This window comes from Myxocyprinus asiaticus, chromosome 20 (assembly GCF_019703515.2).
Source record: "Myxocyprinus asiaticus isolate MX2 ecotype Aquarium Trade chromosome 20, UBuf_Myxa_2, whole genome shotgun sequence".
In the NCBI taxonomy this organism is placed as follows: Eukaryota; Metazoa; Chordata; class Actinopteri; order Cypriniformes; family Catostomidae; genus Myxocyprinus; species Myxocyprinus asiaticus.
In genome coordinates, this window is record NC_059363.1 from 8,855,018 (window position 1) to 8,871,679 (window position 16,662).

The 16,662-nt window shown below is 36.8% G+C and overlaps 1 protein-coding gene across 1 annotated transcript; it reads right to left on the reverse strand.

Moving 5' to 3' along the window:
- Nucleotides 1–177: 177 nt before the first annotated feature.
- On the reverse strand, nt 178–12,218 carry LOC127411205 (protein tyrosine phosphatase type IVA 2-like). The gene is made up of 8 exons (XM_051646599.1): nt 11,918–12,218; nt 11,645–11,796; nt 7,331–7,407; nt 6,421–6,990; nt 6,217–6,309; nt 2,408–2,538; nt 2,043–2,117; nt 178–966 (listed from the first exon to the last, which is right to left on the reverse strand). The coding sequence occupies exons 4-8, from the start codon at nt 6,514–6,516 to the stop codon at nt 855–857; spliced, it is 507 nt and encodes a 168-aa protein (XP_051502559.1). The 5' UTR covers nt 6,517–6,990; nt 7,331–7,407; nt 11,645–11,796; nt 11,918–12,218; the 3' UTR covers nt 178–854.
- Between the last annotated feature and the right edge of the window lie 4,444 nt (nt 12,219–16,662).

Genomic DNA, 16,662 nt, shown 5'->3' on the forward strand with positions numbered 1-16,662 from the left:
AGTATTACCATATGATACCATCACTGCACCATGGTACTGCCACAGTACTATTCTGTAAGGGTAACAACTACAGAAACAGAATTTAACTGTAAAATTTGTGGCTATTTTGACAAGAATATTTTCTCTTCCCACATAATGGCCAATTTAGTGTAACATAAAACAACAATATGAGAACAATGGCAACAAAATATTTCATATTTTTATTATTATTTATTCGGATTTGACTCATTTCAACAACCAGTTTGGAGAGTGACAAGTGTTCTTGATTGGATAATCTGGGATTTCATCAATTCCTCCATTGTACTGATGACCAAAATCTAGTGTCCATCAGTCCTGTTAATATGTCTTGGAATGTTTAATATCTATAGCATTAGATACAGTAGTTGTGCCCATGTAACTTTGGAGAAGCTTAAAGTCTTCAAGGACTGTCCATTATACGCACCAACACAGTGATTCTTTTTTACATTTTTTTTTTTTTCAATCAATGCAGTCTGTCTGATGATCACTGTACCATGATTTGTTACACAATCCAGACAATTTGTAGACACCAAGTTTTAGAGAGATGTCATAAAACACAAACAACTGCAATCAGTCATTATATCAATGTGTCTGTTGCCATGAAAACATCACTAGTGATAGACTGCATTGTCTGTAAGTTTACATGATTGACTAGAGTTTAGTTATTTAGTTAAATATAGCGATCCAGACACTAATACTGACCAACCTGTTTGCGTGCTTGGCACTGTAATACAGCAAAATCCTGGTCCAATATAATAATCAAATAAAAACTGATAATAACAACACTAGCAATAATAATAATGACAATTTTCAAAAATCCTTTGATGAATGTTACTTTACTGAATGCAGCAGTTTTGACCATTAGCATCCTTGAAGCGCAGGCGCATCTTGGGTTTGTATTTTTCAAGGTAAAGAAGTTGTTTGGCGTTAAAAGCCCCACGTCTTTTCCTAAGAAAACACCGTCAAGCTCATTAAATAAAATATCAACAATATCTGTGAAATATTACAATTCTTTAAACACTTTCACATATCCTGAAAAGAAAAAGAAATTTAAAAGGATAGATCACCCAAAAAATAAGCACAATTCTGTCTTTCTTTAGTCCCTCATGTTGTTCCAAACCAGTTTTATGTCTCAGTTATCATTCATTTTCATTGTATGGGGGGAAAAAATGCAATGAAAGTGAATGGAGACTAAGGCTAGCATTCTGCCTAAAGCTGCGTTCACACTGCCAGCGACATCACGTGAGACAGCAACACGATCCTATTCATTTTCAATGAGAGCACAGCGACTTACGGCGATACGAGCTGCCGCGGCCGTTGGCGACAGAGATCGCCGTGGAGAGCGACAAGACAAGTTGAGAAAATATAAACTTTATGCAAATCATGAATGGCATTCATGAGCGACTGCCAATGAGAGTTAAGACAACAGAGCTCAGGTCATCTGTCTCCTGGCAGACTGGGGACAAGTGCGTGCAAGACAGAGAAGTTTCAGCGTCGTGAGGGATTTTTACTGTTCTATATAATTTGTCTGTAACCACATGAATGGATATAATAAAACAATGATGCGTGGAAAAGTGTGTCAGAAACAGTCCGCATTCCGAGTGAGTTTGATTCATTCATTCATGATAGATTGATTGTCTTATTAATGATTTAATACACTGAACACTGCAGAATGTACAATTTTAGAGACAAGAGAACTGATTCCTTGTCAAACTGTAATGATATCTTAATTTAACCAGTATTAGGTCTCATCTGTGATCAAATTTTTAAACGTTATTGCCAGACATGCAGTCCTCCAATATCATTACTGTGACAAACAGTAGGAATGCCCGCTAGCGACACAGATCACAGAGCCACAAAGTTGCTGGCAGTGTGAACGCAGCTTAACATCTCATTTTATGCTCCACAGAGGAAAAAAGTCTTAAAGGTCTGAAACAACATGAGGGAGCAAATAAAGAAAGACTTTTCCATTTTTGGTGAACTATCCCTTTAATTTGTGAATGGTATTGCAATGTGTGACTCACTGACGAATAAACTCGACAGCATCTTCATACATCATCCCACACTCGATTAAGGCTATGGCCACCAAAACAGGAGCTCTGGACACAAAACAAATGCAGTGTTTGGATTTAAAAACTCAAAAATATTAGTGTACCATTATGTAAAGGACGGGAGACTCTGATTCAACAGCAATTTCCTTTACTGCTCTAGCAAAATGTTGATTTATCATACCAAAGGACCAAATGTTCTAGAAGGACAGAACATGTTTCTGCACATCAGATCCAAGATAACTCAGAAATTACACTGTGTAATAGATCAGTGAGTAATGGACAACCACCAACATTTCATATCTGTAAACCTGATTCACATTTTTCTTGTTAATACATACCGTCCCAATCCGGCAACACAATGTACTGCAATGCAGCAGCCTGGTTCATCTTTAAATTTACATTTGAGGAGGTTCAACCAGTCATCAACAATTTGGTCAGGGGGCGAACACCCATCATCAAAAGGCCAATCCTAAAGAAAAAGATAAAATTCTCTTATCATTTACTCACCCTCTGGCCATCCCAGATGTGTATGACTTTCTTTCTTCTGCAGAACACAAATTGATTTTTAGAAGAATATTTAAACTCTGTAGGTCTATACAATGCAAGTGAATGGGTGCCAAACTTTTGACACTCAAAAAAGCAAATAAAGGCAGCATAAAAGTAATCCATATGACTCCAGTGTTTTAATCCACATCTTCAGAAGTGATATGATAGGTGTGGCTGATAAAAAGATCAATATTTAAGTCATTTTTTTTATTTTTATAAAATCTTCTCCCTGCCCAGTAGGGGGCAGTATGCATGAATCAGAATGAGCTTTATTGCCAAGTATGGTTACACACACACACACACACACACACACACACAAGGAATTTGTCATGGTGACAGAAGCTTCCAGTGCAAAGAGAATGCAACCATATACACATACATACAAACATATACAGTTAAACATACACATATGGTGACATCAAAATAAAAAAAATAAGATATAACAGATATAAAAAAAGAGAAATATACAATAGAGCAATACTTTGAATATTTTATATACAGACATACAGTTATGTGCAGGTGATGTAATGTATTGAAGAAGGTAGGATATGTAAAAAAAAATAAAAATAATAGATATTAAGTATGAATGTATGGATTGAATATTGCACTTGGTTTTATTGACAAAAAGAAAGTATTTGGGGGTGGTTTTAACTGTTTATGAGGCGGATGGCCTGAGGGAAAACTGTTCCTGTGCCTGCCTGTTCTGAATGTGAATCACCAAAAACACAAGAAGAATGTGAAAGTGATCTGTTTCTCACCCACACCTTTCATATAGCTTCTGAAGACATTGATTTAACAACCGGAGTCTTATGGATTACTTTTATGCTGACTTATGTGATTTCTGGTGCTTCAAAATTTTGGCACCTATTTAAAATTCTTCTAAAAATCTTCACTTGAGTTCAGCAGATAAAAGAAAGTCATACATATCTGGGATGGCATAAGGGTGAGTATATGATGAGAGAATTTAAATTTTTGCATGAACTACTTCCTTTAAATGCAGTCATGGAAGTGGAGATACTGAAATACAACACAAAAAACACATGTTTCTGCAATCATCACCATGAAATATATTACTTCAGTACACAGAACAAGATATAGGGCTAGGCTAGTGTTGGAGTTAATAGGGCTGGGCAATATGATGATATATATTGTGGCGACGATATAAAGTGTCAATCAGTAGAGATTTTGCTATATAGTGTATATTGCGATATGTAAATATCCATGCATGCAGCGCGAGCGTATCTATCAGTGGTCACACTTCACGTGAAACTGAAACCAGGCTTGACCGGGGAATGAATTTGCCAGTTATTTGCGCATGCTGGTGTAACACCAGGATTCACTAAAGGAATTATGCAGATCAGGCAATGCTGCAAATGTGCCAACAAACTTGAGATTCTTTGCAATTCTGATTTTGCAGACCGATTCGGAGTAAGGGTCGACCAATAAATTTTTTTAATTATTGGCATCGGCCGATAAATATTCCCGTTTGGCCGATTTGTTCCTTGAGGGCGCTGAGAATCACCTGCTTGCATGTGAAGCGACTGAGACATGTAAACGACCAGTCACGGTTCGTTTTGTTGTTACGTGCCATCGTGTTACTACAATAATAGTAACACAGTGTCATTTAAATGGTCCACACATCAGAGCCGTGGCATACAAGTTTGAGCTCATAATCTGAAAGTGCTCGCCTGTTTCATTCTCCCTCTCTCTCCTCAACAGTTCGCTGTAACTTTTAACTGTCTTGTCTAATAATAAAAAGGCAAATATCAATAAAACTAATATCATATACCGTCTGCAAATATATATATCTTATTTAAAAAGATGTAATAAACCAACCTCACACAACTTCAGCAGATCCAGCATCCTGTGGAGCGCTCATTTATTTACCTCTAAAGCACGTATTTGATCAGCCTCTCCTCAAGAGTTCCCTGTAACTTTCTTTTCGAATGATAAAAGGCAAATATCAAACTTCTAATATATACCGTCTGCAAATATGCAGGTATCTCGTTTAAACAGATGTAATTTACAAACCTCACAAAAATCCAGCGTTTTCTTCACGTCGAGCGCTCATCTAATATCTTCTTCTGAAGCGCGTATTCTATCAACCAGAATCAAAAACTTCAGGATAAGGATCAAAAGTTCCTCTGATTCAAAAATTATGACGGTCAGTCCATGACAATCCAAGCAGGTGATCCAGACCGTTTAAACTGTCAGGAGAGTATTGCTCGTGCTGGATCTGCACAAGCACGCGAGTGCAACTTCAAAGTAAAAGCGCTTCACGTGTGCTGTAAGGAAATGTCTTATTCACTATGTACTGTATGTGCAATTGGTTTGATTCTGTATTTTTTGAGAGAATGCGATTGTTAATGAGCACTTGCCATCCATGGTTGCTGGACTACTGTGTGTACTGTTATTTCCTTCTTCCTAATATATTTACAATTTCTTTGTGCAAATTACAAAAATTTGACTAAACAGAAATCAGAAGAAACTGCTATCTACCATTTAAAATACAATATTATTATAAGTTAAAGTTTAGTGTGAAACTGAATAAATATAGTGCTAAATAACAGTTTATTCATTATTTAGCAATTTTATGTTTATGTTATTTACTATATTAAATTGTGTGATATGTCGGCATTATTTCGGCCACCCTGCTCTCTAGATATCAGCATTGGCCATTAAAAAACCCATATCGGTCAATCACTAACTCTGAGCGCTCTACAGCGGAGGATGCAGCAGACCACCGTAATCTGACTGACACACTCTGCCGGGACAATGTCACTGTGATCCAGACACCTGGATCATCTCATTAACATGCCGAGGTGCACTTGACTACACCGCACATCTGTAATTTTAGCTGATATGATCAATAGGAAAGTAAAGAAAATGAAGGGGAGCTTGTTGTTAAAACAGGTGTGACATCTGTGGTATAGGTTCACAAAAGCCGACACAGATTAGAAAAATTTAATCTGCAAACTGTGTTGCCTCACGATAATCACTTGTGGTAACACAATCTGTATTACCAATTTAAAATTAAGCATGCTAAAGAATATTAAGAAAGCCAAAAGTTGCACTCTGCATTAATTCTGTCTTTTTTTGCAAGTGTTTATAAACATATTTTAAAATTATTTTCTGCAAGACGTGTTATTTTCGTTGTGTATTTTCTACTAAAAATATGCAATTTTTTTTTTTGTTGTTACTTTGAAAAGATCTTTAATTTCTTGAGGAAAGTTTATAATATTATTGGTCAACAACATATCAGACTGAAATGTGGCATAATGTGAAATTGGGTATTATGGTAAGGTTGATTTAAAACAGTGTTTATTTTATTTTTTAACTTTATCAAGTTCTAAATAAAGAGAAAATGATATTAGAGGAAGTAGTTTTTATTTAAAAAGTATTTATTTCACTGACTAGATTTTCCAAAAATAGGCATTACAATATGGTTACTTATGTTAACTGATTTTTATCTGTTTTCCTTGAAAATAAATTACTATATGATATATATCATCATATAGTTATTGTGATATAAAATTATTCATATCGTGATATAAGATTCTGGTTATGTCGCCCACCCCTAAGGGTTAATAACAAATCTCACCAAAACTTCGATGCCTTCTTTTTCCACTGGTGTCTTATCATAAGTTGCATCACAAACCCGAACAAGCGTCTGCACTCCGAAGCTCTTTAATTCCTGAAAGTTATTGACAAACAAGAAATATTAGGCTTTGGCACAGCTGCTAGTACTGCTATTCATTCCTGGTTATTCATAGAATAATAATCATCTAATGTTGATGTGACTTACCTCTGTAAACTTGGTCAGCTGTGAATTGGTGGGATTGTGGGTGATGAGAAACCTCATGCAATCGTAAGTGATCTCAACAGGAGCAGGGCGATTCATTTTGACACTCAAATGAAGGTTTACTTGCACTTACACAAAAAAACTACTTGAGGAAAATATTCTTCCAAAGGGAAAGAAATAAACAGATCTAGCAATATGCGTTTAGGTAAATCTCTGAGTATTTTCAAAAGAAAATAGGAGATGGATACCACTTTCACAATCCCTCGGTTTCAAAATAAAAAACTAAAGAAGGTGACTATCCTTCTGGTCTACAATTTCGAATTACCCCATTCAGGAGATGAGAGATAATCAGCTGGCACCAGAGAGCGGAAAAATGCTGGATTGGCTCAAACTGATTCATACACTTTAGCTTTGGACAATAAAAGATGCTCCCCGAAAGTGCAGAATGTAAGACAGGCAGTCGAGTAGTACAATCTTCATATGGCAGGCCCTCTTTTCACTTGTCTACAATGACCAGGTGCTGTGCCTGGCAAAAGTCTCCACTCACACTGACAAACGCCATAAATGTGCAGCCTGGAATACAAAGAATGATGGTTGAACAGTAAATAAACAGGACACTGGATCCTAAGGCACATCACAACCAGCAAGTGCAGTAAATCAAAACATGTCACCATTAACACCAAATGATTACTGGATATAGCCTACAGCTGAAGGGAGACCTCAGTCCACTGCAGATGATATTGACTTTGGCCACTGGATAGATTATGAGAAAGCTCTCATGATAAAGCAAAAGCATATAAGCTGCAAAGAGAGCATTCTAACACTGTGGTATACATTAAAATGAAAAATATTTAGCTATAATCTGTTTAAATTAGGTTTAGTTATATCACCTCTTATGCAAAAGAGCACTTACTTTCAATAAGTGAACAGAAAACAAGTTGAGAACTCTGCATTCTATCTTCACCATTTGTGACTGTCTCTACTTGGCACCTAGAAAATATATTTAACATTCAATACGGTGACTCAATTTTAAACCAACAGACAAGACTTTGACTGTCAGCTTTACGCACACACCATACATAGTTGCAGTCAAAAGTTCACCTACACCGTAGCCAAATACACCTTGAAAAATTGTTTTTCACAATTCCTGGCATTTAATCATTGAAAACGTTCCCCGTCTTAGGTCAGTTAGGATCACTACTTTATTTTAAGAATGTGAAATGTCAGAATAATAGTAGAGCAAATTATTTATTTCAGCTTTTATTTCTTTCATCACATTCCCAGTGGGTCAGAAGTTTACATACACTTTGTTAGTATTTGGTAGCATTGCCTTGAAATTGTTTAACTTGTGTCAAACTTTTTGGGTAGCCTTCCACAGGCTTCTCACAATAAGTTGCTGGAATTTTGGCTCATTCCTCCAGACAGAACTGGTGTAAATGAGTCAGGCCTTGCTCACACACGCTTTTTCAGTTCTGCCAACAAATTTTCTATCGGATTGAGGTCAGGGCTTTGTGATGGCCAATCCAATACCTTTTGTTATTAACAATTTTTATTAATTCCATTCACAAATAAATAAACAATCAAATTATATACATTAAGTCCCTCCCCCTGAACACCCCCCCCCCCCCAAATAAATAAATAGAACATTAAAAAAACATTAAGTATACTTAAAAACAATATGAATGTACATACACATTTAAAACTACAAATCCCTCTCCACTACCCCTCCAAAAAAGCCAAATATCTACCCCACTTCCTGTTAAACAAATCCCATTTTCTCAGCCTTCTATATAGCCTCCTCGAATGCCGGCACCCCGCCCATCTCTTTGCACCACTCCTGAAATGAGGGTGCTCCAGCCGACTTCCATCCCCTGAGAATGATCCATTTGCCGATCATAACTCCGGCTAGGACCATACTTTTTATATGTCTATCCCCTATATTAATGACCACCCCATCGCCTAAGATAAAGTCTGGGGCAAAATGAAATTTGAGTGTCCAATACATCACACATAAAGCTCTGAACCCTCAAACCAAAATTCTTGGATCTTAACACACCACCAAAAAACATGGGTTGTGTCCCCATCTTCTGAATGGCATCGGCAGCAGGTGGGTGTGTCTTTTAGACCAAGCCTATCCAATCCAGAGGGGTCCAATAGAATCGATGTAAAATCTTAAATTGCATTATGTGCACACTTGCATCTCTAGATGTAGACTTGTCATTTTTTAGAATCCTAGTGCACATTCCCTCCTCCAATACCAAGTTTAAATCTTTCTCCCATAATCTCTTGAGAGAAGTTGAAGCTCCGTCCCCCAGACTCTAAATTAACAGGGAGTAATACACTGATGTCTCATGACCTTTTCCAAAAGCAGTAATCACCACTACCAGAGTATCTGCCACTTTAGGGGGGTGTATGCTACTTCCAAAAATAGTACAGAGCAGGTGGCGCAGCTGTAAATGCCTAAAGAACGGAGATCTGGGAATCCTAAAATGTTGAACCAAATTTTCAAAGGATCTCAACACTCCACTCTCATATAGGTCACCGACCTATATGAACTATTAACCTCCCTCACAATCCACTCTGATCAGCAGAAAGGGGACTTATTAATACATCATTTTGGGGTCAGCCATATGCTCGAGGCAACATTTAAATAAATGTCTGAATTAAACACTCTGGACACTTTTGTCTATACCGAATGCAAATGCAAGACAACGGGGAGTAACTTAACTTCTCCGGTTAGTTTAATAGAAAAGCTTTGTAATGGCGAAAAAGGTTCAAGAACTTCCTGTTCAATACAAAACCAGGGAGGGGCTCTCTCAGGTGGAAGTGTCCAATGAGCCAAATGTCTGAGACTGAATGCATAATAATAAAACAAAATCTTGTGAAGGCCTAGCCCACCTTTGTCAATTGGCTTATGTAACTTATTGAAATGTAATGTTTACCATTCCAAATTAAGGACTTTGCTATGCTCTCAAATTGCTTGAAATAAGAGAGGGGGACATCTACAGAGAGAGATTGTAGCAGGTAGTTGAATTTTGAAATACAATTCATTTTAATAACATTAACCTTCCCAATCATAGATAAATGTAATGAAGCCCACCTGCCCACATTGCTCATAAACCATTTTATTAAGGGGTCTAAATTAACTAACTAAATCACACAAATTTGCTGGGAATAAAATGCCCAAATACTTAATGCCCTGTTTGGGCCACTGGAAGGCGCCCGGCTGAAAAGCCATTACTGGGCAGTACGCTGTCAGAGCAAAAGCTTCGGATTTAGACCAACTGACTCTGTATCCTGAGAATTTAGAAAAGGAATTAATAATTCTGTGGAGGCAAGGCATAGATCTAGTGGGGTCAGAGACGAATAATAAAATATAATCTGCGTAAAGCAAAAGCTTATGCACCACACCTCCCGCCACCACCCCTAGAAAATCATCTTTCTTATCGCGGCTGCTAATGGTTCCAGGGCAAAACAGAACAATAGTGGGCCTTGTGCCCCTATCCAGAGTAAAATAATCTGAAATTAATCCATTTGTTTGTACCACCTCTACCGGGTGTCTATAAAATAACTTAATCCATCCAATAAAAGTATTCCCGAACCGTATGTATTTCCAAAATCTTAAAAAGATAATCCTATCTACCATATCAAACGCCTTTTCGGCATCAAGTAAGATGGCAGAGAGCCAATCCAATATCTTGACTTTGTTGTCCTTAAGCCATTTTGCCACAACTTTGGAGGTATGCTTAGGATCATTGTCCATTTGGAAGACTCATTTGCGACTGAGTTTTAAATTCCTGGCTGATTTCTGGAGATGTTGCTTCAACATATCCACATAATTTTCCTTCCTCATGATGCCATCTATTTTGTGAAGTGCACCAGTCCCTCCTGCAGCAAAGCACCCCCACAACATGATGCTCCCACCCCCATGCTTAACGGTTGGGATGGTGTTCTTCAGCTTGCAAGCCTCACCCTTCTTCCTCCAAACATAACGATGGTCATTATGGCCAAACAGTTCAATGTCTGTTTCATTAGACCAGAGGACATTTATCCAAAAAGTAAGATCTTTGTCCCCATGTGCACTTGCAAACTGTAGTCTGGATATTTTTATGGCAGTTTTGGAGCAGTGGCTTCTTCCTTGCTGAGCAGCCTTTCAGATTATGTCAATATAGGACTCGTTTTTACTGTGGATATAGATACTTGTCAACCTGTTTCCTCCAGCATCTTCACAAGGTCTTTTGCTGTTGTTCTGGAATTGATTTGCACTTTTCGCACCAATCAACGTTCATCTCTAGGAGACAGAATGTGTCTCCTTCCTGAGCGGTATGATGGCTGTGTGGTCCCATGGTGTTTATACTTGCATACTATTGTTTGTACAGATGAACATAGTACATCCATGGCGTTTGGAAATTACTCCCAAGGATGAACCAGACTTGTGGAGGTCCACAATTTTTTTTCCTGAGGTCTTGGCTGATTTCTTTTGATTTTCCCATGATGTCAAGCAAAGACGCACTGAGTTTGAAGGTAGGCCTTAAAATACATCCACAGGTACACCTCCAATTCAGTACACCCCCTATCAGAAGCTAATTGTTTAAAGGCTTACACACACACACACACACACACACACACACTATATATATATATATATATATATATATATATATATATATATATATATATATTCGTTTTTGTTGTTGTTTATTTTTACCTCTTATTTACCTTTACATCATATTTAGTGCCATTCAAAGTAGTCTCTTGACATGAACATAATAGGAAATTATATTTTCTGAACATATTTCAATTTAGAACGCTAGCATTGTTATAGCCCGATTAGACACCTATTAAATAAAAAAATCACATTTATAAGAAACATGTTTTTGTTAATATCTACAAATAAAAACAAAACAGCACACTGTCTCATAGTGAAGACATAAACAGTTTATAAATGTCGTTTACGTAGTTAATCAGCCTTTTATTTGACTAATATTTTATATAACTTATTATGTGTTATATATTACAATTTCACTATTATTACCTAATAATGGTAAGACATTCTAAAAAGAGCCCGTGTTTTCACCACATTAGCTCGCTCGGTCTTATCCAGCTAGCGAAGATGTTTTCGCTGCAAAACGCGTATTTATTCAAAACAACATGGACAACTTCACAATCCATGTATAGTTTAATATTCATTAAAAAAAGAAATGTATAATATCATATGGATACTTACAAAGAGCTGGCGGTACATATGAATACGGTTACAAAGAGGCTATGGCTGCTAGCCGGCTAAATCGCAAAGTCTTCTAGCAAGTCAGTCCACTGTCGGCCATTTTTGGAACGCTCTAAGGAGGGTTTTTGCAGTCATGCCAGTGCAGCTCCTATCTACTTGAATGGAGAAAGATCAAAATTTAAAACACGGCTGATCAAGATTACGATCAAAGAACATATTTCAAATCAACAATAAAATCTGACAATAATGGAATCATAAATTGTGATTCTTTACCTCATATTACGCTAAAAAATAAAAAAAGCAATTGTCCCGGCTTGTATAGCAAATGCGCATGCGTCTTCTAAAGATGATTGACAGATATGTCTGCATCTAAAAGGTGATTGCCTCTTTTAACTGTAAGGCGGGACTTCCTTTCTACGTCCGTTGACGGTTGGGCGCTCAGAGCTCCTTGGTTGAGTGTTCCAATTTCTCCCATTAATTTAACAGAAGCGGCCCATCTCTGCTAAACAATCTCTGCTAGCTCTCGTACTAACGGGACCTCCGTCCCGTAACAAGGCGTCAATTCTGGTGTTGTGCCGAAATCTGACTCCCCGCCAGATTGTAATTCCGCTCTTACTGATTGGTCCCAATCCCTAAAGCCCACCCCCAATCCTTACCATAGTAGGGAGTCATTGGTCCCTATCCCTAAAGCCCAACGCTTACCCTAACCATTTGTCATGGTCATTGCCTATCCCCCTTTTTTTAACGTTCCATGGCTGTATAACAAAAATTGACATTACAACAAAATTAATTTCGACACGTCCCTACTTTTCTTTAAAAAAAAAAAAAAATAATAAATTAAATTAAAAAAAAATTAAAAATCGAAGTTACAGTGAGACACTTACAATGGAAGTGAATGGGTGACCCTGGAATATTCCTTTAATATAGAATGTTGAATAAATTAGATTCATAGTCTATGGGTCTTTATAGTAGCAGTATTCACATGCAAAATGCAAAAGCTCTACTTAAAAAAAAAAAAAAAAAAAAGTGCTCAAATAGCTGAGATTTTGCACAGATTTTAAATCTATCATGAGGTAATGTCTCCATCTTCTGATGAGAAAGAGCCACTGTATCTGAATAAACAGTACTTATGAGAGTGAAATTGGTGGTTCATTCATAGTAAGTTTTCATCAGGTTCATTCTTCTTTAATGAAAACATGATATCTCTGCAGTCTGCTTTGAAAAATGCAGTCATATTTTACTAAAAAATAAATATACAGTATGTGCCCTTTTTAAAAGAAAGTATGCATGGTTTCCTGTATTATTTAATGGTTGCTGTTTGTGGGTGTGGTGATGATACATGACAAAGCCACAAGCTGATTCTTGCAAATGATGCCTACCAGTAATGGCCTTCTCGCATTCCAGTGCCAGACTGTAAGATAATACCAAATGGATACCATGCACCACCCAAATACCTACCAGCACCCAGGGCCATTTCTAGGCAAAGGCGAACTAGGCGGTCGCCTAGAGGGCCACCTGTTGTGGGGGTGGGGGATCTCGGCTAGGGCACCAGAATGGTCTGAAACGGCTCTGCCAGCACCACACCTTCCAAATGTCACAGCAGCCTCACACCTGTTCTGTGTAAACCACTGTTACATTTATTTATGGTTGCTTGGCCCCAGATCAGTTTGGACATGGTTTTTCCATTTCACCCTTTTTCTGTCTTTTCTTTGTGCTTCCTGTTTCAGTGCATCTCAGCTGTGTGGCAGTACACAGTAAGACCTTTTTCTATGCATTATTGAGTGGGAAAAGTTTACATGAAACATTTTGGTATAATGCAGGCCCAATAATTGTTATTACTGTCACACATTCTGTGCACAAAACACGCTCTTTTGGTGTTGTTCTAATGTAGAATTTTGCTTTTAATATTTTTTTATGACTATTTTGCTGAGTAGCTACCAATCAAAGATGAGTGTTATCAATATTGAAGTCATAAGAAGCTGTAATGAAAACATCAAGGCACACAGAGTAAATCAGTTGTACTAGAATAAGTTTTATAGTAATTAAAATGTTTAAGAAACACAAAGTGAATTCATAAATTATTTATTTTTGTTAGATTTATGTATTTATATACATATTTCAATAAAGTGAATTGTTTTTAACTGCTAAAAAACACTAAATTGTCTCATCCATGTACACCCTCCCTTGCTGTTTTTGCTACACACCTCCACTTAAACAAGTAGGAGCAACAATGAGACATCTTAGCTGTGAAAAACCCTGGTGTGATCTAACAGTTACATTTCCAGGCAACAGCATGACAAATGCACATTTCAACTCAAAACACCAAGTATTTATAATGAGTTAGGTGATTGAAACCTCTGTGGAAATAAGTGTCAACATAAGCTTTATATATTGAAATGTGTCATCCTCCTTACACAAATCAGTGATTGCAAAAACAGCCCTATCCCAAAATAAGTTACCTTGCATAACTTTCACTTTAAAATAAGTCTTGGAACAAGAACAGTGTTTTCCAAACTTTCTGATTAGATTTAGAAACATTTTGGGGTACCTGTTATGCATTGCCAAATGCCTCAGGAGTTTAAATATTAATCGAAGACCAGATCTACACTGGCTAATTAAAAAAGATAATCACCAACACAAAAATGACATAATGAAAACCCATTAAAGTTCTGATTAAATTTAGCCCATACTTACACCAGTTATCAAGAGAGTCCTTGACTCAAACTAGGATGGCCTGGTTCTATGGATATATCCTTGTCATTGTACAAAATTACAACATTATAATTATTATTATTATTTACACTTTACAAGAAGGTTGTATTAGTTAACATTAGTTAATGCAAAATTGATCATGAACTAACAATGGTCAATACTTTTTAATTGCAATTATTTATCTTAGTAAATGTTAATTTATGAAAATACAATTGTACATTGTTAGTTCATGTTAAATCATATTGCATTTACTATGTTAACATATACAACTTTTAATTTAAAAAAATGTATTTGATTTCTGTTAACAAAAATACATTGACATGTTAAAATGACATTAATTATCATTAATTATCCCTATATCTTTCCATAACAGGCTGGACAAGTTATGCTTGACCACATATGACTAACATCACAAAATAAAGGAAAACATAAATAAAACAGAAGAGTTACACACTTTAAAGTACTCCAACATTATTTTGCTGAATGGCTGATGTCCACCTCCAAAGTGTAACATCATGTCATAACATAAATCTTTAATAATAGGTCACAGTATCATGACATAATGGGATGGACAATCAAATCAAGGAACACACAAAATAACCTCCACTATCAGTGTTAAAATGACACATTTACCACAAAAGAATACATGCAATTGAGAGAATGTAATATGTAATGTGTTAAGCATTTCTTTGTACTAAAGAAGACAAACTTTAGGTTGGTTTGAAAAGTCCTGGTCTGAAGGTTTGAATAGATAGATAGATAGATAGACAAACAGACAGTAAGACAGACAGGTGGTTGCTAGGGCATTGCTAGACAGTTGCTAGGGTATCCTGAGTGGTTGCCTGGGAGTTTCTAGGTGGTTGCTAGGGTGTTCTGGGTGGTCGCAAAGGCATTGGTAGGTGGTTGCTTAGTGGTTGCTAGGGTGTTCTGGGTCGTCGCTAGGGCATTGCTATGTAGTTGCTAAGGTATTCTGGGTGATCGCTAGAGCGTTGCAAGGTGGTTATTAGGCGATTGCTAGGGTGTTCTGGGCGGTCGCTAGGGGGTTGCTAGGGTGTTCTGGGTAATCGCTAGGGCATTGCTAAGTGGTTGCTAGGTAGTTGCAAGGGTGTTCTGGGTGATCGCTAGGGGATTGCTAGGTGGTTCCTAGGCAGTTACTAGCAGTGCTTGAAGAGGAAGAAAAAAGTGCAGGTACTCTACTGTTAATAATAATCATTAATTTACATTAAAATAGTATGTAATTACATTAAAAAAAGGTATTAATTAAAATTTTAAAGGTCTGACTGTACATTTTATGGTCTGGCTGTAAATGAAGAACAAACATGACCTCACACCCTCAAATAACAAACAGGTTTTGATTAACTTTACTTGGAAATAAAAACATACAATGTAGGGTTATTGTTTATGAAAACTGAGGAAGAGCATTTAGATCTGTTTAAGTCTGTATCTTTGTCAATATCAACACACATAAGAGAACAATGACAATCAAATGTTGAACTGTCTTTTTACACAAAATAAATGTTGCCTAAATTTTTTTTATTTTTTATTATTATTAAAAAAAAGAGAGCATTATATCTGTTTTTCCTTTTTCTTTATTATCCTCCCATTCATTGAGGGGACAGTTAGCCTTTTCTTGTCCTGCACACATTCATTTGAACACAGTAGCCATATACTTGTGCAGATAATAAATAATCATAAGAAACGGTGAACAAACTGATATGATGATGTTCAGGATTGTGAACACTGACACACATCTTTTCTAGAACTAAACACTGTCAGGATTTATGCATTGGCAAGTTCAGTGACACGTCACATAATCTTTTTACGAGCACTACAGAAAAGAATGGAGAATAAAATGCACATTTTCTTGTGTATTTTCTTTGAAGCTTTGGTTTTCATCATCAATTTATCTTTTGTGAAAAAAGGTTGTGCATATGAGCTGGCATCACTTCTATAACAGCTTTGACATTTTGTTTTTAAGTCTGTAGTTTTAATTGCACCCAGCAGCTAAACAATTAGCATAAATACATTTGACTGAATAAGACTCGATAAAATCCGCTCACCCAAAAGTAGCCGGTCCATGTTCTGGAGAAGAGTGAAACTGAACTATGACCAGACAAACTTAAACATGCGCTCTACGTGCTCCTTCGGAACTGGACCACACATCGCTTGATTTTCCACCGATGCTGTTGCACGTGTCCAGTGTTATTAAACTCACCTCTGTGTTTTGCGCAGAGAGGGCTCGGATATTTACTGCCACGATTTTATCGAAATCATTTGGAAGGTCAGATAAAAGTGATTGGCTGGCC

Bases quoted from the DNA above. Each gene is read 5' to 3' on its own strand.
- LOC127411205 (XM_051646599.1), bottom strand. From the start codon at position 6,516: ATGAATCGCCCTGCTCCTGTTGAGATCACTTACGATTGCATGAGGTTT. The intron at 2,539-6,216 runs GTGAGATTTGTT...CTTTTTCTTTAG, and splicing joins AAGAAGGCATCGAAGTTTTG to GATTGGCCTTTTGATGATGG. The intron at 2,118-2,407 runs GTATGTATTAAC...TTTTGTGTCCAG, and splicing joins TGTGTTGCCGGATTGGGACG to AGCTCCTGTTTTGGTGGCCA.